This window comes from Danio rerio, chromosome 12 (genome assembly GCF_049306965.1).
Source record: "Danio rerio strain Tuebingen ecotype United States chromosome 12, GRCz12tu, whole genome shotgun sequence".
Lineage (NCBI taxonomy): Eukaryota > Metazoa > Chordata > Actinopteri > Cypriniformes > Danionidae > Danio > Danio rerio.
In genome coordinates this window covers 33342978-33369654 of record NC_133187.1, presented here as the reverse complement: position 1 = coordinate 33369654, position 26677 = coordinate 33342978, and the positions used below count along the sequence as shown (strand labels likewise).

The window sequence follows — 26677 nt, the reverse complement described above, 5'->3', positions numbered from 1 at the left end:
TAGTGTGATCCCAGATGTAAAACCACAAGACGTTCCACACAGTATGATGAATAGCATTTTACAAACCTTAATTTCAATATCGCCCCTTTCCTCCAGTTCAAATGTGCCAATTGTCAAGAGAATATCAGCAGTGCTCTGAGAGATATGGATTTTCAGTGCTGAAAAGGAGCAAGAATAAACTTCAGTATTAATTGCAGAAAAAAATATTAAACCTAGACTGATTAAATAGTCCTAAGACTAAATTGGGTGCTGTTTAATAGTTTTAAGACAACTTTCATAAAAGAGTTTGAACCACTTTAAATGTTGACTACTGTTTATCAACTGGTAGATGCAGAAAAAACATATTAAAAGTCCTTACGAAGACTATTGCTCTCCATCCTAGAAGCTGTGTTGACTGTATCTCCAAATAAACAGTAGCGAGGCATTGTACTACCCACTACTCCAGCAACTACTGGGCCTGAAGATTGATATCAAATATACAGTATTTACTTACGTATACGCCTCAATACACTTAGTTTATAAATAAAGTGTATAATTGCATACCAGAATTAATCCCAATCCGTAGGGCTAGTCTCTCATTGGGCAGGTGCCTTATTTTGAACCTTTTGATGGAAGAGAGGAAGTGCAATGCCATAGTAGAGATCTCCTCAGCATGAAGAGTACCATTACTGATAGGAAGTCCACTGGCCACCATATAGGCATCTCCAATAGTCTCCACCTACCAGAGAAATAACATAAAGAAATCGGTCAGATAGTAAGAAAACAAGTCATTCCCAGACTTCCTAAGGAGTATATGTCTCAAATTGCTACATTTAAATGCTTTCTTTACTGCTGTTTTCTCACTGCTGTCATTTTGGCGTGTTTATTTTGTTATTGAGAGCAATGGAAGCAGAACATATTTACATAATATAAACTGTGCTCTAAGCACCCTGGATGTTCATTACCAATATATTGCTACTGGTACCAGTACATTGCCATCAGTATTTCTAACCACAACTTACATTAAAACTACAAAAAACAAAAAAGAATAGTGAGAATATATCTGGGCTTTGACATTCAGGGCGTACTCACACTATGTACAGTTGTCTTGAACCGGGCCGAAGCACGCTTGTCCCCCCTCCCGTCTCCCCCCCCTCACTTACATTACATTCGGGCCTGGGCACGCTTATGTCATCGATGCTGCGCTGTTCAGTAAGCGCTCTCGCTCAGCACAGTGAGATTTCTTTAGTTAAATCTTTTAAGTCGTTTGATATGCAGTGACACGCAGTCAAATATTTCACTTAGGAGATTAGCCACTTTCGACGCTCAGAAACAGTCTTCGTGCTGCAGGAATTAGGAGGTTTGCTGAAGTGCGCAGCTGTCGTACAGTGAGAGGTTTGCGTCTTTAATAAACTACGACAGTTCGCGTGAACCATAAGAATGATTACTTACATGAAACACTCCCATAAAAGTCACGTCTTGCTTTCTGTTTCGGGCTTAGGTTCCTTTTGCACTCACACACAAGCGTACCGCACCAAAGCCCAAGTAAACCGCGCTCAGGCACACCTCTTCCAACAGGGCATTGGATTCAGCCGATTCAGCGCACTCACACTACTCAAACGATCTAGGAAACGGGCCTGGGCACGGCTCGGATTGCATAGTGTGAGTAGGCCCTCATATTCAGAATTCTTGTACTTCACATGCAGGATACATCAGTGTTTTTCAACCCTGTTTCAGAATGCACATCTGAATGAACTCTTCAGAACATAAAAAGAGACTCCAAAACCTGAATTTAATGGGTCAGATAAGGGAGACATCCGAAATATGTACTGCTGGTGTGCTTCCAGGAACAGGGTTGGGAAACACTGGGCTACAAGAGTGCAAAAACAAAAACAAATCCGTTGTACTATTCAAATCCTTCATCCATTCATGCCATATTATGCTCAAACTCATTCAGTCTAAACATTTTAACAAGAAATTAGTCAGTATGTTAGACCTGAACAGAAATACAGTACTGCATATCAAGGTAAGTAATGCTTAATTTACCTTGTAGACATCATATAGCTTGATGATATCATCAAAAAGGCTGTAGAGGTCATTGAGAAGAGTGACCACCTCCAGAGCAGAGCTAACAGAGCACATAGTGGTGAAACCCACAATGTCAGAGAAGAAGATGGTTACCATTTCATAACTTCTGGGCTCCACTGATTTTCCAGCCATTAGCTGATCAGCAATATACCTTTTAAAAAACCCATATACAGTACAGATAAATCGGCAGTTGACAAATAACATATCCAATTAAAACTACGCTTTTCTTATGCATTTTGGCTGTTTATTTACACACATTTTGGAGATTTCATAGTGCAATTATTTGACTATGTTTCAATTATTATCTATAAACTAACTACATACAGCGTTAGGGGTAATGCATACCAACACAAGTTACGTAATAATGTTACAAGTAAAGTAATGTAATTACCTAAAAAAATTAAGTAATAATATTTAATTACTTTTTTAAAAATGTAATGCGAGTTACTTTTTAGCTTAATTAATTAGCTTTTAAAACATAATCTGCTGAATTAGAATAAACATTATCACACTGACCCACTCACTCAATAAGAAAATGCACTCCCAACATGAACACACAGAAACGAAGATGGAAGGCCAGAGCCTCTGCAATGGAAGTCGTCTCATTACTTTAAGCTCAAGTTCAGTTTATTTCAGATCAGTGTGGTTTAATTTTCACTGCTAAAACTCCAAACACTGAAGAGCAAATCCATAGATGCACAGCTTCACAAGTACCAATCCAAGCATGTCAGTGGCAAGGAACAAAAACTTCACCAATTGACGAAGTGAAGGAAAAAAAACCTCAAGAGAAATCAGGTTCTATTGGGCTCTGAACTTAAACTCTGAAATCTGGACTTTACTAGAACTTCTATGTTAAGCGGCTTTGACACAATCTACATTGTAAAAGCGCTACATACTGTATATAAACGTGAATTGAATTGAATTATTTTGAATGCATTAAAGAAAAACTTAAAAGAAGATTGTCTCAGTGGAGTTGAGTTGGAGTCTCAGTGAGTTTACTTAACTAATAAGACAAAAAGTACAAAAGTAGCAAACACATTGCTTTAAACTTTCATTAATCTGTATATACGACATGTACAGCTCTGGGGTCAGGAAGTTCTCAGAAGATAACATTGTCCTAAATTATAACTGTTTATCATGTTTGTGAAAGGAAAATTAATGTTATACTGTGCATTGTTTGATGTCACAAAGATGAGGTCACAAGCATATTATTTGTCCAGTCTATAGGCATGTGTGATTGTTTAAAAAAAACAACAACAATGGCCGACTATAGGACTGTATCTCTGCTGCTTAAGATTGGGTTGGCATATATAATACTAGTTCCCATCATTTTTTAGAACAAACCTATAGTTTATGTGAGCAAATTTTTCTTTTTTTAATTATTTCTATTAAAAAGTTATATTTATCAGTTTCTTTTTTTAAATGTTTTTTTTTATTGATTCTAAATTATTCCTAATTACTTAAATATTTTATGCATAATGATTATAATGCAATTCGAAAATATAAAAATAAGTTTAGGTTTCACATAATATTCTCCATTTAATATCAACTACCCATATAAAATACTACATAGAGTATAGTACAACTGCGTAGCATGCATCTATGCTTTGGTGTCAAGTTTTGGCAGCAGCTCACAGAAAATACATGAACAAAATGTCTCTATCCCAATGATACCATAAGCGTGTTTACCTGGGCAGCATGCTAGAGAGAAGCTTATCAGCTCTGCTCTTCTCCACGGTCAGCTGACTGGTTCTCTCCTCCACCACTTCTTCCAGATGATTGGCATATTTCTCCAGCTTGTTCACCATGTTGTCCAGGATGTTGGCATGGCTGGAGAATTGATAAAAGTCAGTAAATACAGCACAACGAATATATTTCGGAGTGTCAATCCCATTGGATAGACATTTATATCAAGTATTTACCTTTCAGGACAAGCGTCTCTCAGTTGTCTTCTGATACTGCCGAACGGGGGTCTGTGGTCTGGGTTTTCACTCCAGCAGGCTTTAATTAACGGGATGAGACGTTCGTCACAGATGTCAGCAGACAGGGTGGGTCTAAGAGGCTCCTCACTCATAGGGGTCCTTAACTGCTTAATGATTTCTAGTAAATGTAATATAACAAACGAAATGTGAGGCCAAACCTAATCCAGGTAAATAGGCTGAAATTTGGTTGCCATGGTGACAACTAAACTAAAGTACTGTTGAAGACAAAATTATTAAGTCTCCTATGAAATTTTTATTTGGGCAACACAGTGGCTTAGTGGTTAGCACTGTCGCCTCACAGCAAGAAGGTTGCTGGTTCAAGCCCCGGCTGGGTCAGTTGGCATTTCTGTGTGGAGTCTGCATGTTCTCCCTGTGTTGGCGTGGGTTTCCTCCGGGTGTTCCGGTTTCCCCCATAAGTTCAAAGACATGCGGTATAGGTGAATTGGTTAAGCTAAATTGTCCGTAGTGTATGTGTGTAAATGAGAGAGTGTATGGGAAAATATACATATTAATATTACATTCAAAAAACATATCTTTATATCAAAAAGGAATCAATAGTTTAATCCTATCCATGTTGTAAGGAATGCATTTAAATAATGTAGTTATTAGTTGTCTGCAAGCATCAATGTTTATTAAGATTGAAAAAAGACGCCAGGGGATGACTGATTGTGAAGGAACATGTAGTCTAATTAATCACATAATCTGACATAGGGACTTTCGTATCTGACAATAAAATTCATGTGATCTGACCAGGGCTTAAGCCAAAAGAAAATTATTGAATGAATAAAGGAATGATTGAATCAAATTTGTATTATTTTTCAATTATTTTCCAAGTGTTGATTAGAGAATATTTTTTCAACACATTTTTAAGTTAATAGTTAAGATAGCCTACTAGTTTTTAGCTTAAAGTGCAATTCAAGGGCTTAAATAAGGTAGCACGTTTGGTTAATTTGGTTTGAAAACCACCAATATGGTTTGGCAAGTCAATAATTATCAGTTGTTTACTCTTTAGCCAAACAAAACAAATAAAATAAATATTTTTGTAAAGGAATATTTTTAAATAGGAAAGAAATATATTTTTAAGTCTCTTTTTCTTTTCATTAAACAACTGTATTTGTAATGCTTAAGGTGTAATATTAACCAAACGTTTTCTCTTGACTGTGATATTCTTTGCACACTAATGAGGCATTTTTTGCAGAAGTAGATGAAGCTGATAGAAATGCAAACGCCTGATTGTCTAAAATTAACTTGAGCTCTGCAGCAAAATTTCCTGTGAGCAGAGATGGGTTGAAGCTAAACACAGAATATTTGCAGTTGAGAAGTCTTGTGCTTTTAACAAAAGAATGTGCAGAGAATTCGTAGAAAAAGAGAACGTATGTATGGATGCGGCCCACATGGGACTGGAGACGAAAGTGACGAATTCCACTAAACTTCACCTGTTAATATCAGCTGCGTATAAAAGCTGGAGTCAGGAAACTAAATTTGTTGCGCACCTCCTAAATGTAATTCTTGCATTGGGGATTACCAGAATTCTGTGAATCTAATTTTTTATTTGTATCCAATTAATAACTAATATTTTTGACAGTGAAGAAAACCCTCTCCTGACCTTTTTTATTGAAAACACATGGAATTGGCTAGATATTAAAACACAGACTTACATAATAAAAATATGGATTTGAGTGATTCGCTATATTTTAGTATAATAATTTTTTTTTTTATAATAAAACATTTTTGTGAAATTCTATTTAAATATTTAAATTTTATGATCAAACTTTGGTAGATTTTTTTATGGTGCTTAAACAATACAAATAAATAAATCCAAAACAGTGATGACTAAGAAATGATGTACCATAGTTAATATTCATGTTTTAACATATTTTTTTTAAAGAATTTTAAAAATAAAAAAGAAAGTAAGGATGTATTTATGGATAAATAACTAAATTGCGGAGTTTAGATGGGGTTAATATTTAATGGTATGGTAAATATTACTTTTAATATAACAGTTAATTAAGGAACAAAACATCACAGCAATGTTTTAAATCCAACTTTGTTTTGAATATACATACATATATATATATATATATATATATATATATATATATATATATATATATATATATATATATATATATATATATATATATATATATATACATATTTGTTACAATACAGAAATTAATAACACCACATAAACTCAACATTAACTTTTTTTCTTGGATTGTTGCAATGTAATTTACCGATAGTGAAAATACATTTAAAGCTTTTTTTGGCTTTCACGAGTTGAATTATGGTTCATTGTAATAAAATGCATCAAACAGTGAATGATTTTGTACTCTAAATACATATTTGTTTTGAAAAATGAGTGACATACTTTATAATCTCAGCTCACACACAATTAAAAAACAATTCCGACATCAAATATCATCCACCCTTTCCTTGGAAATACATTTCCCTATAAATGTCAGCATTATGGGGTCAAAGTATCCAACAAATGCACACAAATACCTTTTGGTTCCAGATGAACGTCATGATACGGGCCCACCTCTGTACTGTATATGAGCTCTCGGATGATTATGGCAAAGCTATAGACATCTCCCTTCTGGGTGCCATTGAAAGGGTAGAAGATCTCTCTCAAAAACTCAGGAGCCGTCCAGTACATCTCTTCATATTTTGGACTGTCCAACGGAATCAGTCTGTGTTTGGTGCCACATTTGAACTCCCACAGGCCAAAGCCGGAGAGTTTGATCTGAAGCCTGCTGTCCACCAAACACGTGCTGGGCCTCAGGTTTCCATGAGACTTCAGACTGCTCTTATGGATGTACTCCATGCCCTGTACACAACAAATGTCTCATCACAAATCATGGTTTTCAGATGTGTATATATTTGTTGTAAACAAATTTGACAAACTGATAATGCAACGGATATGTGGCATTAACAGAAACAAATACTCACATTAACAATGTCATACGCAAAGGACAGTTTAAACATCCAGTCCAGATCAATTTCATGGTTTCCAAGAACATCCTAATGTGTTGAAAAGCAGAAATATATGGAGAATATGTTGGGTTTTATCCAATTCTAATCATTGTTGTACAAATTCAACATTGCAGTCATTGCATTTTAGCTATGAGAAGATGACTTCAAGGATAAATGAGTTCAAAACAGTTCTGTTTCTTTACATCTTCTCAAATCATCTGCCACTGGAAGATGAAGGTAACGGCAGCTTAAAGGCGCCACTCATGTGGAGAATGAAGTTACATGATTTGCTCAGGTGTGATTTTTTCACAGACTTCAACAGAGTGTAAAAATCTCAATGGTCAATATTTAATTTTCTATTGGATTCAAATCAGGTGATTGGCTGGGCCATTCTACAGCTTGATTTTCTTTCTCTGAAACCATTTGAGTGTTTTCTTGGCTGTGTATTGGATCATTGTCTTGCTCAAATGTCTACTCTGGTTTCATCTTCATCATCCTGAAAATGTAGATGTTGGACTAAAGCAGCTTATATTCATTTACACTGACAAAGGGCAGAGGGTTTCTGAAGAACTGCTGAGAGATTTCAGCTGCTGTCTGGTTTTTCAGTGCTTTTCTACACCTCCCTATCTTTATGTGTTTAATATTTTTCTCTGCGTCATTTAATTTTATTATGCATAACTTAATTTGTAAATTAATTAATTTTGTTTTCTTCACATATATGGATTTCTTTGGTTGTTACTTACATCTGAGGAAAATTTTAAAACGGTGATGTGTTCAATACTTATTTTCCTTGCAGTAAGTCTCTTAGATAGCTGTATGAGCTTGATTTATTAAACAGTAAATACATGTGTGTGATGCATTGGACTAACTGGACTAACTGCATTGATTTATTAAACAGTAAATACATGTGTGTGATGCATTGGACTAACTGTCATAGCACATATATTATATATTGTAATAGTATATTATTTTTCTTTTGCCGCTATAAGTACTTCTATTGTCCTCATTTGTAAGTGTAAATGTAAAAATTAGCATTCAATTTTTCAAAAAGTTGCTTTAAAATCAATCCTTTTGGCAATCAGATAAAAGGTTTGAGTTTTTTTAATAACCATTAAAATATTATTAATTTAATAAATTAAAATAATATTAAAAATATTATTAAATTATAAATAATTAATTATTAATTAAACATAATTATTTAGATTCACTAATAGCTCAGCAAAAATAAAAATAAAAAAGGTATTTAGAAAAGCTCAATATTCAATCTTGCTCAGTATCAATATTATTAGCCCCCATAAGGACAAACCACTGTTGTGCAATGACTTGCCCTAGTTAAGTCTTAAAATTGCACTTTAAGCTACTAGTATCTTGAAAAATAACTAGTAAAATATTAGATATTGTAATCATGGCAAAAACAAAAGAAATGAGCTATTAACAATATTATGTGGAAATATGAGCTGAAAAACGTCTTTCCATTAAACATAACATAACAAAAACATAATTATTTAAAAAAAGAATTTAAATATCACAGGAAGGCCAATCATTTTATATTCTATATGTATTAAATATGACGAACAGAAGAAATATATTATATACGCACCTTCAAGCTCCCTTTCTTGCAATACTGCATGACGATACAGACATTTGGTGGATCAATACATACACCGAAAAATTGTACCAGGTTCTCATGCTTCATTTCTTTCAGCTACAGCAGGAATAAACAGAAATATTAAGCAAACTTCAGCCCTGTGGAGGTAAAACTGAATCTTTGGAAATATATGAAGTGTTACCATATTGAACTCCGCGATGATCGAAGGTTTCTTGATATCAGGGATGATTTGATTTTTCAAATACTTTATGCCCACCTCGTTTCCCTGTTCCATAAGCAAAGAAATTGAATATTGTATTTGTGCATTATGTTTTAGCATGTGATCCAAAATGTGTACCTGAAAGAGTCCGACGGTAGCGTAGATGGCTTCTCTAGTGTTACAGCTGTTGGAGGAGAGCATGGACTGAGAGCCACCACTGCCACATTTGCTTGGTGTTGTGTTTACAGACAGGATTTGTGTTCCCTAAAAGAAAAAAAAAACAATGTGACTTTCCTACTTTTTTTCACTATGTTGTGCCATCAAAATTTTATATATAACATGCATATGTATTAAATGTTATGTTCTCAAACTTTTTACATCTAAAAATGTCCTAAAAGTATTAGATTTTAGTAATTTTGACTTTTTTTTTAAAACAATCTTCAAAATTTTTTTTTATCTACAATGAGATTTTCAAGCCTCAGGACAATTTAAAGCAGCAGACTGAATAGTTGATATGCTTCCTGTTTAATTAAAACTTCAGTAAGCAAAAAAAAATTAAATAAATAATAATAATACCAATACATATTACCATGATTTAAAGATGACATTCACTAAAATGTCATTCAGTGTATTTATATATATATATATATATATATATATATTTATTTTTATATATATATATATATATATATATATATATATATATATATATATATATATATATATATATATATATATATATATATATATAGAATACAAATTAAACAGAAATAAGTCATCTTACTTTGGGCTCTCTGAGGATAGTTATATCACTGTAGTTGATGAGCCACCAGTTGGATTCATCCAGGCGGCTTTGTAAGCGCAGCTTCTGCAGAGTCAACAAAGTAATCAAAGAAACTGCGGCCACTCCAATCAGTGGCAAAGCCACCAGCAGAACCAGAAGAGAAATCTCTGAAAAAGCGACAGGATATGATGCAAATTTAAATACAAAAAAAGACTGCATTTACAGTATCTACAAAGAAATATGGCAAAATTTGCTTTTAACATTTACCATTGTCTAGCCATTCACAGAGTTCATTATCAAAACCACAGCTTGGATTATCTGTAGGGGGTTTGCCGTTTTGCCAAACTATATTCGAAAACCTTAGTGTGGGTCTGCAAAACAGGTGTTTTTCAAGGCAGTCAGAGTTTCAAAGTTAGGCATCAGAAATATGCATGCAACATTTGCAATATTTTGGTCTTACTTGATCATTTTCGTATGGCTGTCAAAATCCAAAACAGAGACAAATTGTATTAAAGTTTCTGTTTGTTGCAGGTCATATACTGAATAATCTAGGTTCCTCTCTCCATATTCATCAAAGTGAACCAAACCCGAAGCTCCTATTGGGAAAACAAAGGTCATTAGTTTGGGTATTTAATACATAGTCAAAAAAAAAACTACCATTATCATAAAAATACCCTAAAATTACCATAAAATCTAATGCTTGTCCTGTCCCTGAGTTTTTGGACAATTTCTCGTCCATGACGAATGTCTTTGCCACTTTTAAATGCTTCTTTGAGGCCCATGGCATAAAGTAAGACAGCATCATGTAAATAGGCAGCATATGAGCTTACCTAAGGCATCAAATAGAAATTGAAATGAATAAAAATATTGACAAAATTACAATTTTTATCTCACGAAACATATCCTCACTTCTTTTACTGATGACAGGTTGCTGTAAAAAGGATCTCCTTTCAGTTTATCATATGCCTGATCGAAGAAGTCATAGTAGTCATATCCATCATAGGACTTCTCAGCTAGTACAAACACCATGTCAAAAGCCTTCAGCATTGTTCTATTTGTTTCGCTCACAGAAGTCTTCCACAGGTTGTCCTAATGGGGGCAAAAGTAAGAGTATTTATTAAGAGTAAGTATTTGTTTAGGCAAAAGAAATTTCACAATTGTAATTGAATTTAGATGCAAATGACTTAAAATCACATACGATAAATCACAAAAGACACAAAAGGAATAGATGACAAAGGACACCACAAAAAAAAAAAAGAAACATTTCTAAAAATGATCAGTGAACTCTTTACTTCAGGTGAATACATATATTAAAGCAGAACCGTCTCTATATTTTAAATGCCTGGAGTAATTTTGGTGTTTACTATATGAGGAATACAGTAAATTTTGTCATTCCACTGAATAGTTCTCAAAATTATTTGTTGAAATGTGTATTTATTTGATTACATTTTTCATACATGTTTACTGTTATTACTGTGCTGATAATGGCTATGCAATCTATTACCCTTATAAAAAAGTAATAAAAGAATTTTAATTTTAGTTAGGAGGAAAAGATGCCAAAACATATCTAAAAAAAATAGGTGCATTTAAAATGCAAAAGTGCGCTGCAGACAAATACTGAGAATTATTATTCTTTTTGAATAATTTATGCATTATTATACATAATTCAGTGTTAAATCAGAGATTCACCTGCATTCTCTGTCTAGCAGCTACACTCACCACTTTGCCACTGACCTCAAACTGCTGAACCAGAAGGAAAACATACTCTCCACTCATCAGGCCCAGTTTCTGAGCTTCTATCATCATAGCTGTGGAGTCCTCAGCATTAGCAAGCACAACCACCACTGGAAAGCAAAAAATAACACATCTTGTAACTTTAAAGAAACAATCTTGTTCCTTGCATTCATTGCAGCAATGCTTTGTACATTGCATTGCAGATAAATCTTACTCACGATCAAAGGAATGCCCAACATGGGGAACACGTTTATCAAGGACTTTGATATTGTAACAGTTAATCAGCAGGTTCACTCATCTTATGCCAGCCAACAACAACTTCAAGAGGAACAGGCCATGAGGGCATAAGGGCAAGACACATTTGAGATCTTACACGTTTTACTGACTGAGGTGTAAACTCCACCCTGATATTGAAGTTGAAAGATAAGAACTACTATTGGCTTACCTCTAGCAACCTTAGAGATGATTTGCAAGTTCCTCTTTGCCTGTTCCAGGTCACTGGTGTCAAACTTAATGCCCATCGTCACTGTTACTTTGCTTCGGAGTTGCTGATCCACAGACTTCCAAAGGGCCTCCACACTGTCCCACGTATTTGCATCCGCTCCGCCTCCGATCATGCCAACATGCTTCCATCCGAAAAATTCCAATGCTTTAAGAAGGATCTCTCCCACCCTTTTAAGGGGAGGTACAATTTTTATATAGGTGTCGTACACCTGAATGTTATCCATTTTTGGTGTCTGACCAACAAATCCGAACATGGGAATGTTCCAAGTGGATGCAATGAGCCCAGTGACCTGGAGAATATATCGTAATGGTTGTTTTAATGATGTGCGAGCTGACATAATCAAGTATGCCACTCACTGTAAAAGCAAACAAAAACACATATTGAGCTTGCATGATCAAGTTCCATATTCCCTCATAAGGTTTTTCCCCCACTGATTACAGAACAAAGCACTGTTGTCCAATGACTTGCCTAATTAACCTATAAGAATGCTATTTGCTAAGAAAGCACAAAATATGGTCCCTGTATGGTTTTTATGTAAGAAAAAGTTCCTTAGTAGGTCTGCTGCAACCCCCTAAAAAGAAAAACCACATGAGCTTCACATGTAAAATCAATCACAAGTTTAAATTAAATGTGAAGCACACAATATCACATGGTTTTCACATGAAAATGTTCCAAAACCATATTTCTATTGTCATCTTAAAAATTTAATGATTGTATTTTTCATTAAAAGCTGTTTATGAATTTGTTTTAAATTAATCAAGCGAGTCAGAGAATTATTCATCCATAATAAGTCACTTAAGTTGCTGATAAATGAATCAGTAATTGTGAACGAATCGCTTAAATCATTAAATGAATTGGCTGTTTTAGTATCATATCATTTATTCCTGACAAGATTCGTGAACGAGCATGTATTGGACACCTTTAAAAATTCATATTTTTTTTGTTGTTGTATATTTTAATATTTTAATATACACAGCGCATCATTTCAAGAGACTATTTTTAAGGAATTTTGTTTAATGTCTAGTAAAATATTTTATTAGTAATTCACATGGCACATTTTGTATATATAAGTGCTATGTATGTATATATATATATATATATATATATATAAAAGTGCTAAAGAATACATATTATTATTATTTGTTACACACACACACACACACACACACACACACACACACACACACACACACACACACAYATATATATATATAYACACACACACACACACACACACACACACACACACACACACACACACACACACACACACACACACACACACACACATATATATATATATATATATATATATATATATATATATATATATATATATATATATATATATATATATATACACATACACACACACACATAAATGTATACATAATACATACATACATATATATTATATTTTATTTATTCAGGACCACAAATATGTACAAATTAACCAAACTAAACCTATACAAGAAAAATCTATACAGGACATTACTCAATGTAAATGTAACAATAATAATAATAATAATAATACTAACTTACCTTATTGAAACATAATTTAAACAAATACATACAAATACATGTAGAACGCAAACAACTACAGAGGAAAGCCTCACACATCTGTGAATCATCTGTCGCTTTTTTAATCGTTCTTTTCATCTGTAACGTTAGCAGTAAATGAAGCGGAAGCGGAATCTTGCTGTTTATACGCAGATTTGGTGACAGGTTTACGCTCTGGTAACTCTAATTTAACCCTTAATGTCTGAAAAGAACTAGCAATGCATGATATTTCAATTGTTTATACGTTTACATAAAATTACATCATATAAAAAAGTAAACAAATCCAATTCTGTCACTTACTTCTGCCTCCTCAGGACAGGGGGGACCAAATAACGCGGACACATTTTGCTCCATTACTTGCTCGATGAAACCCCTCAGTGAGGTTTTGGCGTTACAGTCTGTGTCCATGTAGACGAAGTCAAAGGTGAAGTTTCCACTGAGAGCTGGATTTGAGTTGATCTTGTCCATGGCTATTTGCATCGCTGACCCCAGCCTGAGCAAACTGAAAGGGTAAGAAATGTTCCGAGGAGCCTGAAGGCCCACCGTTAGCTTGAACTGGCCGTCTTTGTTGCAAATGACAGAGTTTGTAAAAGCTGTAAACAGCAGCCACCATCTTATGGGTCGACTTGTGTCTGAGGCTAATCCTCCTGACATCCTACCTGCACACAATCACTTTGATCGTCTTTCAGAAATACGGCGAGTTTTAAATGGCCTTTGTCTACCCTGGGGAAATTAATTCTAATCATGTGTTTCTCTGGAGAAAGAGCACTTAGCACCTAGAGTGCAAGTTTTCAGGCACTTTTCACTAGCACAATCATATGAATTTCTGGGTAAATAGAAATAAGAATAAAAAGCAGCTAAATTATTTTATCAACTGAATAATTGTAAAATAATATAAATACATGTGTGTGTGTGTGTGTGTGTGTGTGTGAGTGTGTTTTATTTTAATTCAATATAATGTAGAATTTGTATTAAAAAGCCAAAATTTTCATGTTGTTAATATATAAATAATACAAATTCCAATTATTACTATTTATTATTATTATTATTATTATTATTATTATTATATGATTAGATTTGTAATGTAAATGTTTTTATATGTTTTGTATTGCGTGAGTGTGTACAGTATATATAGGGTGCATCCGGAAAGTATTTATAGCGCTTCACTTTTTCTAATTTTTTTGTAACAGCCTTATTCCAAAATGAATTAAATTCATTCAGTTTCTTAGAATTCTACACACAATACCCCATAATGACAATGTGAAAAAAGATTTTTTTTAATTGTTGCAAATTTATTAAAAATAAAAAACCTGAAACATCACATGTACATAGGTATTCACAGACTTTACACAGGTGATGCTGCCACCACCATGCTTCACTGTAGGGATGGTGTTAGCCTGGTGATGAGCTGTGCCTGGTTTTCTCCAAACGTAACGCCTGGCATTCACTCCAAAGAGTTACATTTTAGTTTCATCAGACCAGAGAATTTTGTTTCTTATGGTCTGAGAGTCCTTCAGATGCCTGGCAAATGCGAGTTGGGGAGTGGCTTCCGTCTGGCCACTCTACCATAAAGGACTGATTGATCGATTGCTGCACAGATGGTTGTCCTTTTGTATGGTTGTCCTCTCTCCACAGAAGGATGCTGGAGCTCAGACAGAGTGACCATCAGGTTATTGATTACCTCCCTTGACTAATGCCCTTCTCCCCCAATCACCAGGGCCGGTGCGTCCATAGAGGCGACCTAGGCGGTCGCCTAGGGCAGCAGAATAGTGAGGGAAGCATACCTTCCTCACCACCCGCATCCTCAGTTATGTCCGCGACACCTCCATCACCACCCGTATCCTCAGTTATATCCGTGCCTAGGACAGCAGAATAAAGAGGGTGGCGTCCGCGACACCTCCCTCACCACCTGCGTCCTCAGTTATATCCGCAATCCATAAGCGTATATAACTTTAATTTCAACTTTAATTTAAAGCCTTTAATTTCATCCCCTGCCTTGTGCGTCGAGACAATCCTGTCTGGAAGGTCTATAGACAATTCCTTTGTCTTCATGCTTGGTTTGTGGTTTGACATGCATTGTCAACCCTGGGCTCTTATATAGACAGGTGTATGCCTTTTCAATCATGTGCATTCAACTGAATTTATCACAGGTGAACTCCAATTAAGTTGCTGAAACATTTCAAGAATGATCAGTAGAAACAGAAGCTGTTTCTTAATATGCGTTCTTCAGCAATCTTGTGTCCTTGTGTTCTCGTGTAAATGTCATCATCAAATGCCAAAGTTCAGTTCCAGTGCTCAAGATCGCAAGTAAGTACAGCGGACGCGTGAAAGTTCCTGTATGTTTTCTTGATATTGAGGATGCACCGATGCAGACTTGAGCACAGAACTTGCTCGAGAAGTCCCAGAAGTCATTACCACTGGAGGTAGGAAGTGCAGCATTTATATAGGTTGATTATTAAAGTTCAGAGATATAGCTTATTTATCTTAGGAGTTTTCCTAAATGAAACTTTGAAAGTAAACACCATTAAAATCATAATAAAGGAATAAACATAAGGGTGTTTATTTGTTGAAATTCATATTAAAATCTGTTTTATTTATATTGTGCAACGAAAATTATATGCAAACAAAAGTCTTTATGCATAGTATTGAAAAGGGGAAAACAATAAATTTCTGTATAAATGATGTAATGTTTAAAAAATTTTCTATTACAAATGTGTGAAGGTCACGTGACCATCAGGAAGTACCGAGAATCTCATTTCTCACAGGATGCATTCTGTGCTCTCGTTCTTTTTTCACATTGTCATCTTTTTAAAATAATTTTTCACATTGTCATTATAGGGTATTGTGTGTAGAGTTTTGAGGAAATTAATGAATTTAATCCATTTTTGAATTTTTAAAAGAAATTGTGGAAAAAGTGAAGTGGTATGAATTTTTTTCTCCTTGATCTCACTTTGCCCTATTTCAAGAGCAAGGTGAGAGGGATTTTTTTTGCCCCCCCTCTCCTGAAATGTATCTATCTTGCTTTTTTTAAATGCTACCTCCTGTGACGTGTCCTCCCCTAAAAATTGTGATGTTTGTGTACGGTCTGGGGGGTTCAATTTCACTATACGAACGGGTACTGTACACACAAATAAAGGCCTGATTTGATTTGATTTGATTTGATACTTTCCGGATGCACTGTATACAATACAGTACATTATTCAATTTAGCGTACACACTGTGTACGCTAAATTGAATAATGTACTGTATTGTATTGTTCATTTATTTATTAGATTACTTTTATCATTATCACAAATTTTTGTACACATTGTCAGTAAGATGTTATTAAATCTAAAAAAACTGGAGATTTCTGCATGCAGATCAGATTGTTTTTTTTTTCTGAGTGTGTATCTCACTTTAACTTTGGCCTGAACTGGACTTCAATCGACAAGAGTCTCAAACCCTCAAAGGCCTTGACGGCTTTCATTCATTTAATTGCATTGTCTATTATCAGAACAGATTACAAAATCCAAAGGTGCTCGCATCTTATCTGTCATTACAGTCAAATGTCAAAGTTCAGCTTGGACGTCCTTCCTAAACTGCTGTGATAATAATGCTGAGGCAAATGAGCTACGAAAACTGTGTGTTTGTAAGGTCATGTTGTGTCATGCTTACCTGAGGCTGATAGGTGTTAATAGGAGGTGTGATATGGCTAGTACATGCTAACAAGCATTTTAGTGTCCCAGTGGCCTCTTCCGTGGTCAATTTAACCCACAATTCTGTAAATGATGCATTGAATCAGCAAAACATTACCAAAAACCACCAGAGTAATTAGCGATTGTAATGAAAACTTGAGTATGTGAGTGGGAACAGAAGCTGTATACAATATTTTAACCTGATCTATGCAACTTTCTACCCAATTCCATGTCACACTGACCAGCAAAGGCAAATGTCATAGTCCACATTTCAAACTAATGCTGTGCTGTTTTACATTCGCATGTCCTTTGGTGCATCCAGACTTTAAAAGCACAGTCTTGTGAATCTTGAGCAACATGCAATTACTTCACTGGACTCACTATATAGCCGCGATTCTGTTATTGTTCAGTCATTTGTATTATCAGGACACAGATAGCAGCATTTAGTTCAAAGGTCACTTATGTGCTTGTTTTATTGGACCCGGGACTATGCCTTTCTCCTCAGTCTTCTTGTGGCTGTTGCAAACCTCTACAAGGGACTCTCTCTCAGGATATTTTCTCCCAGTTTCAACTCTCGACGTACACACTGGACACCTGCAGGTTACAAAGCTTTTAGCATCCTGAAAGGTACTAGCTTTCATTCTGAATTTCATATACATGGCATTGTGCAAAACACTATTGTTCAGTTGCTGTGAAGGTATCAATTTGCGTTTAGTTTTATGCATGTTTACAATAGAAATGATTGTAATTTGATTTACGGTATATGTTCTTAGAGTTTAGTTGTCTATGAACATAATATGAAGTAGCTACATAGGTTTGGTTATTGCATAGTGCCTAGTTGTTATCCGATTTACAGTATGATAAGCCTGTGCATGGTATGTGCTGTACATGCTAAAAAGGACTGTTAAATAAAGTGTTACCACACAATCTGCACAGAAAAGGGTCACTTAAAAAAAGAGGACTTGTGTCTGTTGCATTTTGCACAATATAGAAGTAGTTTTGTATCCATAGATGATGGTATCAATTGTTCTTGTTGTGATAAACTGCTGAAGCGTTCATCAAGATATTTAGTATTGTCACATTATTGATGTAAGCTCCAAAAAAGGGTTATTTTAAAAACAAAAATACTATTATGTAGTACTATAATAACAAAAATATTCTGTATTTTTGTATATTGGCTGTCCATAAATGCTCAGAGTAAACAAATATTTCAAAGAGTACAGTAAAGCAGAGTAGGCAGCGTATAATGAGGTCTCATTAACTAGTGAAAACGCACCTCTTTAAAATTGCTTATGAATATGTTTTGATTTTTATTTATGCTGTGCATTTTATCATATTCAATTTGTTATTGTCTTAATTGATCTTGTAACACTTTAGGTGCGAGAAAAGCACCTTATATCTTTAAAATGTATTATTATTAGTAATAGTAAACAATATTAATGCATTTTGTTACATAAGCTATTATGTTAATGCAATCCATTCAAAAATGTAAATAATAGCTAATTATTCACTCTATTTTGAGGTGCTTATAATAATTTATTATCAGGATTTTATATTTTCGGATGTTATATTTTTGAATATTGGCATGTCAAAGTTACATTCACATGTTTTCTTTTTTACACCCTTTTTGGAAAGATACAAATTATTTTGAGGATGATTTAAGTCCAATGTTTTGAATATTAAATATTCAAAAAAGAAACTTAACATGAGTGTCAGTCTATTTCCTTGCTCAAAAAGCAACTATTAAAAGAGTTTACTTTTCATACATAAATCACTTTATACATAAATCACTTTTTTGTGCCTCATACAAATGGTAGCTGATGCTCTCGAGGCTGGAAAAGGTTATGTAACCATTGCTAGACTTTGGCCTCTATAAATGCATGGCTAGGTGGATAAAGTAACAGATGCAACAGCATTATTATAACAGCCATGTGTGTCATACTGGAGGCCATGCATTTGGATGAACGGCAATGGCTGAATAACACTGCAATATGTTAAAGGGATAGTTCTCTCAAAAATGTCATTTCCTCACAGAATTAGTTTTTTTCTTTTGAACTCAAATCAATATAATTTAAACAATGTTGGAAACCAACAGCCATTGATATTCATAGTTGAAACAAAAAATACTATGATAGTCAATGACTGCTGCTTTCTAACATTCTTCAAAATATTTTGAACATGTAAACAGAACAAAGATACTCAAATTGATTTGTAATCAGTGGAGGGTGAGTTCATAGAGACCGATTTTCATTTGAGGTTGAACTATCTCTTTAAGAAGCAATTATGCTGATATTTGGAGGAAAATTTATAAAAAAATAAATCTGACTTAGTTGAGCTTGACAGACAGTTCATACCAGCAAAACAAAGTAATCAGAAAGTACATTTTGAATTGATGATTTGAGTTTATTTGATTTGTATGATTAAATCAAATCATAATATAGACTCGTCGGTGAATATTAAAAGTTAAAGAAAAGATAATAGTAGTAACATAATGAAAACATACAGTAAATGTGAGAGTGTTTGTGTAGTCTAACACAAACACTCTCACATTTACTGTATGTTTTCATTATGTTACTAAATGCCAGTGTTTGTTCCCACCAATTTTATGTTTAAAATACCTTTAATGAATGTCCAAATGTAGACGTTTGGCCTAAAATTGAGCTATCAGTAATAGACATCTGACAATAGTCCAAAAATAGACCTTACGTGTCTATTCATTTATTCATTTATATTCGATGACTGGTCTTTTTTTTGACTATTGTGAGATGTTATTAGAGTTTTACTGGCAGCCCAAATGTATATGAACACACTGTCTCACATTATTGTTGCATTCAAGTAATGTCAAATAGACGAGTGGAATTTAAGAGTGGAAAGCACATGGACGCCACCACAAAGTTGTAATAGCAAGCAGGAAAATGTATTTTATCATGTTTTTCAACCTTTAAACAAAGTGACTTTTATCTTCTCCAAAGGTCATACTGATATTGGACAATATCTTTTAATCAATGCCGCATCAAAACTATTTTGTTTTTACAATGACCTTCAACTTCATATTCACCTACTTAGATATGGCACATACTTATGTAGAAGTAAGTATTCCCTTTTATTCTCAATACTGTTTCACTTTGTTTTTCAGTTGCTCTTGCAGACGCTGTAGATTATGGAGTTCCTGTTTGAGTTTCTTTTCACGCCGCTGTCCACCTCAGGACTGGTGTTTTTGTTCAGTCTCGCAGCAGTAGCCCTGGTTCATCTCAACACAAGGCCGAAACCACTGCAGCCACCGACAGATCTTAACCGGCAGACTGTAGGTGTAGCGGTGAGTGCATCAGCTTGTTTGTTGAAGAGTAAAACAACCAAATCATACAATGAACAGCCAAACAAACTGCAATGTGGAATAGTACCTGTGATTCTTAAACCATAAAAACTGTTCTGAATGATTGTTGTGGTACACTAACAGTATGCTCATAATGCTTTCAGTATCTAGTTTAATGATGTGTGATGTTTAATGTTAAGCGTGGAAAGGTATGCTTTACCACAGATCTAAGATATGAGATTATTGTTAAATATTAATTATAAAGTGCATCCGGAAAGGAACTTATTTATATCGCTTCATTTTTTTCCACAATTTTTTGTTACGGCCTTATTCCAAAATGGAATAAATTTATGTATTTCCTCAAATTCTACACACAATACCCCATAATGACAATGTGAAAAAAATATTTCTTGAAATTGTTGCAATTTAATTAAAAATAAAAAACCTGAAAAATCACTGATTGGTTGTGAATCCACTCCATTCATATTTTGTCCTGCTGGAATATGAACTGTTGCCATAGTCTGAGGTCAAGAGCACTCTGAAGCAGGTTTTCATTCAGGATGTCTCTGTACATTGCTGCAATTATCTTTCTCTCTATCCTGACTAGTCTTCCCGTTCCTGCTGCTGAAAAACATCCCCACAGCATGATGCTACCACCACCATGCTTCATTATAGGGATGGTATTAGCCTGGTGATGAGCGGTGCCTGGTTTTCTCCAAACGTAACACCTGGCATTCACTTCAAAGAGTTCAATTTTAGTTTCATCAGACCAGAGAAATTCTTATGGTCTGAGAGTCCTTCAGATGCCTTTTGTTAAATTCCAGGCAGGGAGTGGCTTCCGTCTGGCCACTCTACCATACAAGCCTGATTGGTGGACTGCTGCACAGATGGTTGTCCTTCTGTAAGGTCCTCATCTCTCCACAGAAGAATGCTGGACCTCAGAGTGACCATCCGGTTATTGATCACCTCCCTGACTGAGGCCCTTCACCCCTGATCACTCAGCTTAGATGGCCCGCCAGCTTTAGGAAGAGTCCTGGGGCCTCATGTATTAACGCTGCGTACGCACAAAAACTTTGCGTACACCAGGTTTCACGCTCAGAATCGCTCACGTTTGGATTTACTAACAATGAACTGAACGTGGGAATGTGCGCAGCTCCACGCCAGCTTTATGGCTGGCGTACGCACATTTTTTGTGGGTGTCTGTTTTATTTCCATTGGCGACTCCTAGAGGCAGTTGTGTTAAATTCCTCTCTACAAAGTGTCTTTGAGCCTTGCAATGGCAGCTGTATGAGACAGGTTCATCTAGCAGGTATATAAGGTTTCCATACCATACAGTTGACCAGCCAAACATTAAAGCGCAAATTGCAGCGGTCGCCTGTTTTCCCAATGTAATGGGAGCTATCTACTGCACGCACAGTGCTATAAAGACACTATCTGAAGATGAATTTGCATGCGTGAATCAGAAACATTTCCATTCAATAAATGTGCAAATAAAATATGATGCACAAACTTATTAATGATTCCTACTTGTCTTTCTCGTGATAAATAGTTGGCAAAATCTGATATGTAGTAGGGGGAAAAAATGAGTTCATCAGACGCTGTATTTGAACCGAGTTCATGCTGGAATGTGTCAAAAAATGATGACGTGTTTTTCGAGCTTGTGTTTTTTTGACCAATTTATTAATGTGGTCATTTGTATTTACAGGGTGGAGCTAGAAAATCAGCGCTTTTGAAATCTGACAACTTGATCTCATACATGTACGAAGATGGCAAAACGCTCTATGAAGTTTTTCAAAGAGGACTACGTGTCTCAGGTAAGAGGTCATGTGGCCAAATTTCAAAGTATCACCAAATATCAATATGTTTTTTTTTAATTATAAAGGACTATAAAACCCCAAACTCACAATAGACAAGCTTAGTGGGAAAAGCACATAATTATGCAGTTGTCCCCTTTAAATTAAAGCTAACAGATGCTGATGCTGTCTTGTAAGTGATGTTCAACACACATAGATCTGTAAAAATCTCAGAAAAATTTGTTGAGAGTTTCATTAACCTTTTAGTTTCATTTTAGTTTCCCTGGTGTATTTAATCTTACTTGGAATATGAGCTAAACAATATTTAATCCATTCATGCAGGAAATGGACCGTGTTTGGGATTCAGGAAGAAAGGGCAACCTTATCAGTGGCTTAAATACAAACAGGTATTTGTACAAACCACAAACTTAATTGTAAGGGTTGTTACTAGAAGGGATACTGCTGCGGCCGGAAGATAACTAGAATTATTTAATTAATATTTTATCTAATAATTATATATTATTAGTGACCACACCCACCCCAACCCTCACAGTAATTTAATTTAAAATATTAATTTGTGTTGTTCAGTGTCACAAATTCTATTTTGATATGAGTATCCGCAGCTATATCCCTTGTAGACCAATTTTGAGCTCAGGAAGGACAACTAAGGTTCAATCCTTGCATCTGATTGTCTCAGGTTTCTGACAGAGCTGAGTTTTTGGGCTCCGGACTGATCCACCGCGGACAAAAACCTTCACAAGATACATTTATTGGCATCTTTGCCCAGAACCGACCAGAGGTGAAATAAGATGTCTAAATATCATTCAAAATGTTCTATATATCAAAACATCTGATTTTTTATGTAAAATTAATGTAAAATATTAAGAGATGTATGTAATTTTACATAATTTGCATTAGTTTTTACTAAAAAACATTTAACACCTTCAAATAAATGTTGCAAAATATTCTTTTCACAGTATTTTTTGAGACCAATTTTGGTGTCCTCATCAAATAAAAGTTACTAGAGTGATTTCATATACAAATAAAGCATATTAAGTGCAAGTAAAGTGTTTACTGTTTAAGATAATTAAAGCTGTGCTACACCTTACACCTTTATGACAGCCAGTAAGACAGGACTATTCTAATCCATCCTAATCCATTGGTGATGCACCACTGTACTCCACATACATATACAATACTAACCTTTCTGTCCTGTTTGCAGTGGATTATCGCAGAACTGGCCTGCTATACCTATTCCATGGTGGCAGTGCCTCTTTACGACACCTTGGGACCTGAGGCTCTTGTGTTCATCATTAATAGAGGTACTTAAGCCTGCTTGCTTGCATGCTTCATTAAAGGTGTTGGTCAGAGCAGCTTTAGGGATCACACCTGATGAACTCCGCTGACTTACATAATCCCCCAGAACTGGATGACTCTATTGTTCTAGTGACTTCTGTGTGCTTGCTTTTTTTCTACCTCTATACTTTAAGCTGCTTTGCTTACCTATTGACTATTATATAATAAATGATATACTATTATAGTGTATATTATACTATTACTAAAAAATATACTATTATATATGGTTCAACCAGCTTCCATTAATTATAATTCAGTAACTAGTTCCACTTAAACAAAGGTTTCTTTTCAAAATATTACTGTTAGTGTTATGGGTGGCACGGTGGCTCAGTGATTAGCACTATTGCCTCACAGCAAGAAGGTCGCTGGTTCAAGTTCCGGCTGGGCCAGTTGGCATTTCTTTGTGGAGTTTGTGTGTTCTCCCCGCGTTGGCGTTGGTTTCCTCTTGGTGCTCCAGTTTCTCCCACAATCTAAAGTCATGCAGTATAGGTGAATTGGATTAACTAAATTGGCCATAGTGTTTGAGTGCATGTGTGAATGCAAGAGTGTATGGGTGTTTCCCAGTGCTGGGTTGCAGCTGGAAGGGAATCAGCTGCGTAAAATATATGCTGGAATGATTGGCGTTTCATTCCGTTGTGGTGACCACTGATAAATAAGGGACTAAACCAAAGGAAAATGTCATAATTTTTGGGTTGATTAATAATTGACCAACTTTGTGGTCTCTAGACAACTTTAAAGCACCACCGCCAGTGGAAAAATTTACTTGTAATTTTTTAAACTTTTGATCCAGATGACTCAAATTTAGATTGCACCACACTCCAGTTAAGTACAGTATTTCATCACTTTTTTTTTTTGCTGTATTCCTAGTTTTTGTGAAAATTACTAATAAAATAACTATTGGAGTTTGTCAAAAATTCTTAATATAATTTAAGAGCTTTGATGCAAAAACCTCCAAAGTGCCATCTAAAATTCTCTTCTAAAATGAGTATTTTTCTCAGGCTCTTTTATGTAGGCTCAGTAATTTCATGTTTATGGCTATAAGAAGTTTTTTTATTGCCTTTAAAGAAAAATATAGGAACATAAATAAAGGAGGCTGAAAAAGATGCTAATTTTAGCTAAATTTTAGGTGGCACTTAAAAGGTTTTGCATCTAATGCATTAAAAATATTAATCATAAATTTTTTTTTAAAGTTGCAGTGTCTTTTAAACAATTTGACTTATCGACTCAAACATTGACAAAGATTATCACCTTAAATTAAAACATATCCCCAACTATTATTCAAAGAATGAAGCTTTTTTAATTTTTTTAATTTTATTTTATTTTTGCAAAAATACTTATATTTTTTTTTGGAAAACTTCATTCTCTTGGTTTATGTTGATTGTGATTATATCTCATTTTAAATTTTTCATTGCTTTTCATGTCTGCCATACCAAAGTGAAACGAAAAACTTTTTCAATACTCTATCTTAAATATCATATAATATTCATTCATTCATTTTCTTTTGGGTTTAGTCCTTTTATTAATCCGGGGTCGCCACAGTGGAATGAACTGCCAACTTATCCAGCATATGTTGTATGCAGCGCATTCCCTACCAGCTGCAACCTATCACTGGAAAACACCCATAAACTCCCATTCACACACACACACACACACACACACACACACACACACACACACACACACACACACACACACACTTTGGACAATTTAGCTTACCCAATTCACCTATACTGCATGTCTTTGGACTTGTGGGAGAAACTGAACCAGCGGCCTTCTTGCTGTGAGGCGACAGTGCTACTCACTGCACCCCTAATTCAATTAATTATTTACTAATTAAAGTATGATTTTGCTGATTATTATTATTTTTACCTATTGTGCTTTTTTGTGTGATCTTTTTTTTATATTCTGCATCAATGAATAATGGAAATTGCAAAACTGTCATGATTTCAGAGTTCAAAAGAATAGTATTTATTTTCTATCAATGTAAATATTTATTTTCATCAAATAAATGCTTCTTTGCCCTCTAGAATTCCATTTTTAATAAACTGTTTTATTTCTTTTAAACTAACAAATCGAATAAATCAAGTAATCAATCGAATAATCAGTTTTGAATGGTTATGTCATCATTAAGTTTATAATTACCACATAAATTCCTCGGTTACCATATTGGACCTTTCACAAAAAACAGTTTAATGCCATAGTGATTTTGTGCTACCTCTGCTTACACTCTTAAGTACTCCATGTCTCTCCACAGCAAACATATCCACAGTGATATGCGATAAGAAGGATAAAGCAGAAACACTTCTGGATAACTCTGAGAAAAAACTCACCCCCCTGTTGAAAACCATCATCCTCATGGACTCCTATGACAGCGCATTGACCGAAAGAGGCTCTAAGATTGGGTTGGACGTCCTGTCTCTAAAAGATGTAGAGGTACACTGATCAGCAATAAATAATAAAGAATAATACAAAATATTAAAGCTTTATTAAATATTAAATCTTTCGGCGTCCCAAAACAAAATATATTTTTAAAAACATTTGTGCTTTTTTTAGGCCCTGGGAAAGAACAACCATCACAGACCTGTTGTGAGTAATGAGTTAATTATGAACTGTGTTTTTAGCAGTGGTATTTATTAATGTATTTGACAAACTCGGATGTGCTTTGATATTTTTTTTTCAGCCCCCAAAGCCAGAAGACCTAAGTATTATTTGCTTTACCAGTGGAACCACGGGTAGGTTTGATGCAGTCTTCTTCATGACCTCAAAGAAACCACATTTAAGCCACCGCTAGTAAATAATGTGGTGTGTTCAAACTGTATGAGGTTTAATTCAGTATTTTCTGCTTCAGGGGATCCAAAGGGAGCCATGCTGACCCATGAAAACGTGGTTGCAGATGCAGCTGGTGTGGTTAGAACCTTTGAGGTGCTGTATGTCAATGTGATGGCTACATGATTTTTACAAAGCCTCTGTTGGGGTGTAGATTTTTAATGTTGGATGCCAAACCCATATTTCTTCAGAGCGTCTTTGTGCCCGTTCCATCCGACGTGTCCATCTCGTTTTTGCCGCTGGCACACATGTTCGAGAGGGTTGTACAGGTAAGCCGCCTTTTTATATCTGTCTCCAGC

General features: G+C 34.9%; 2 protein-coding genes across 27 annotated transcripts in view; one reads left to right on the top strand and one right to left on the bottom strand.

Annotated features, from left to right (window-relative positions):
- The window catches only part of gucy2g (guanylate cyclase 2g), a 15873-nt gene extending 1781 nt beyond the window's left edge, over positions 1–14092 (bottom strand). Inside the window, exons 1-19 of one of the 11 annotated variants that reach the window (XM_009306793.5) lie at positions 13717–14092; positions 11797–12211; positions 11337–11461; positions 10527–10706; positions 10303–10447; positions 10078–10213; positions 9885–9988; positions 9618–9784; positions 8972–9097; positions 8816–8899; positions 8626–8730; positions 7002–7073; positions 6555–6879; positions 3990–4167; positions 3757–3897; positions 2026–2218; positions 544–718; positions 359–457; positions 67–158 (exon numbers count right to left, since the gene is read on the bottom strand). In XM_009306793.5, the coding sequence (XP_009305068.1) occupies positions 67–158; positions 359–457; positions 544–718; positions 2026–2218; positions 3757–3897; positions 3990–4167; positions 6555–6879; positions 7002–7073; positions 8626–8730; positions 8816–8899; positions 8972–9097; positions 9618–9784; positions 9885–9988; positions 10078–10213; positions 10303–10447; positions 10527–10706; positions 11337–11461; positions 11797–12193 (2844 nt within the window). In that variant the 5' untranslated portion in view covers positions 12194–12211; positions 13717–14092. Of the gene's footprint in view, positions 1–66; positions 159–358; positions 458–543; positions 719–2025; positions 2219–3756; positions 3898–3989; positions 4168–6554; positions 6880–7001; positions 7074–8625; positions 8731–8815; positions 8900–8971; positions 9098–9617; positions 9785–9884; positions 9989–10077; positions 10214–10302; positions 10448–10526; positions 10707–11336; positions 11462–11796; positions 12212–13398 lie in introns of all 11 variants that reach the window. The other 10 variants (XM_073918578.1, XM_009306792.5, XM_073918574.1 and 7 more) reach the window with 10 other exon arrangements.
- The window catches only part of acsl5 (acyl-CoA synthetase long chain family member 5), a 22567-nt gene continuing 9699 nt past the window's right edge, over positions 13810–26677 (top strand). For 8 of the 16 annotated variants that reach the window (XR_012387558.1, XR_012387556.1, XR_012387557.1 and 5 more), the window contains exons 1-11: positions 13810–13926; positions 20227–20406; positions 22109–22217; positions 22539–22603; positions 22894–22995; positions 23419–23518; positions 25807–25985; positions 26106–26138; positions 26233–26284; positions 26401–26474; positions 26570–26647. Coding sequence is in view for 3 of the 16 variants with exons in the window: in XM_073917567.1 (XP_073773668.1) it covers positions 20251–20406; positions 22109–22217; positions 22539–22603; positions 22894–22995; positions 23419–23518; positions 25807–25985; positions 26106–26138; positions 26233–26284; positions 26401–26474; positions 26570–26647 (948 nt within the window). In the remaining 13 variants the exon portion in view is untranslated. Of the gene's footprint in view, positions 13927–17595; positions 17718–20226; positions 20407–22108; positions 22218–22538; positions 22604–22893; positions 22996–23418; positions 23519–25806; positions 25986–26105; positions 26139–26232; positions 26285–26400; positions 26475–26569; positions 26648–26677 lie in introns of those variants that run through there. The other 8 variants (XR_012387551.1, XR_012387549.1, XR_012387550.1 and 5 more) reach the window with 2 other exon arrangements.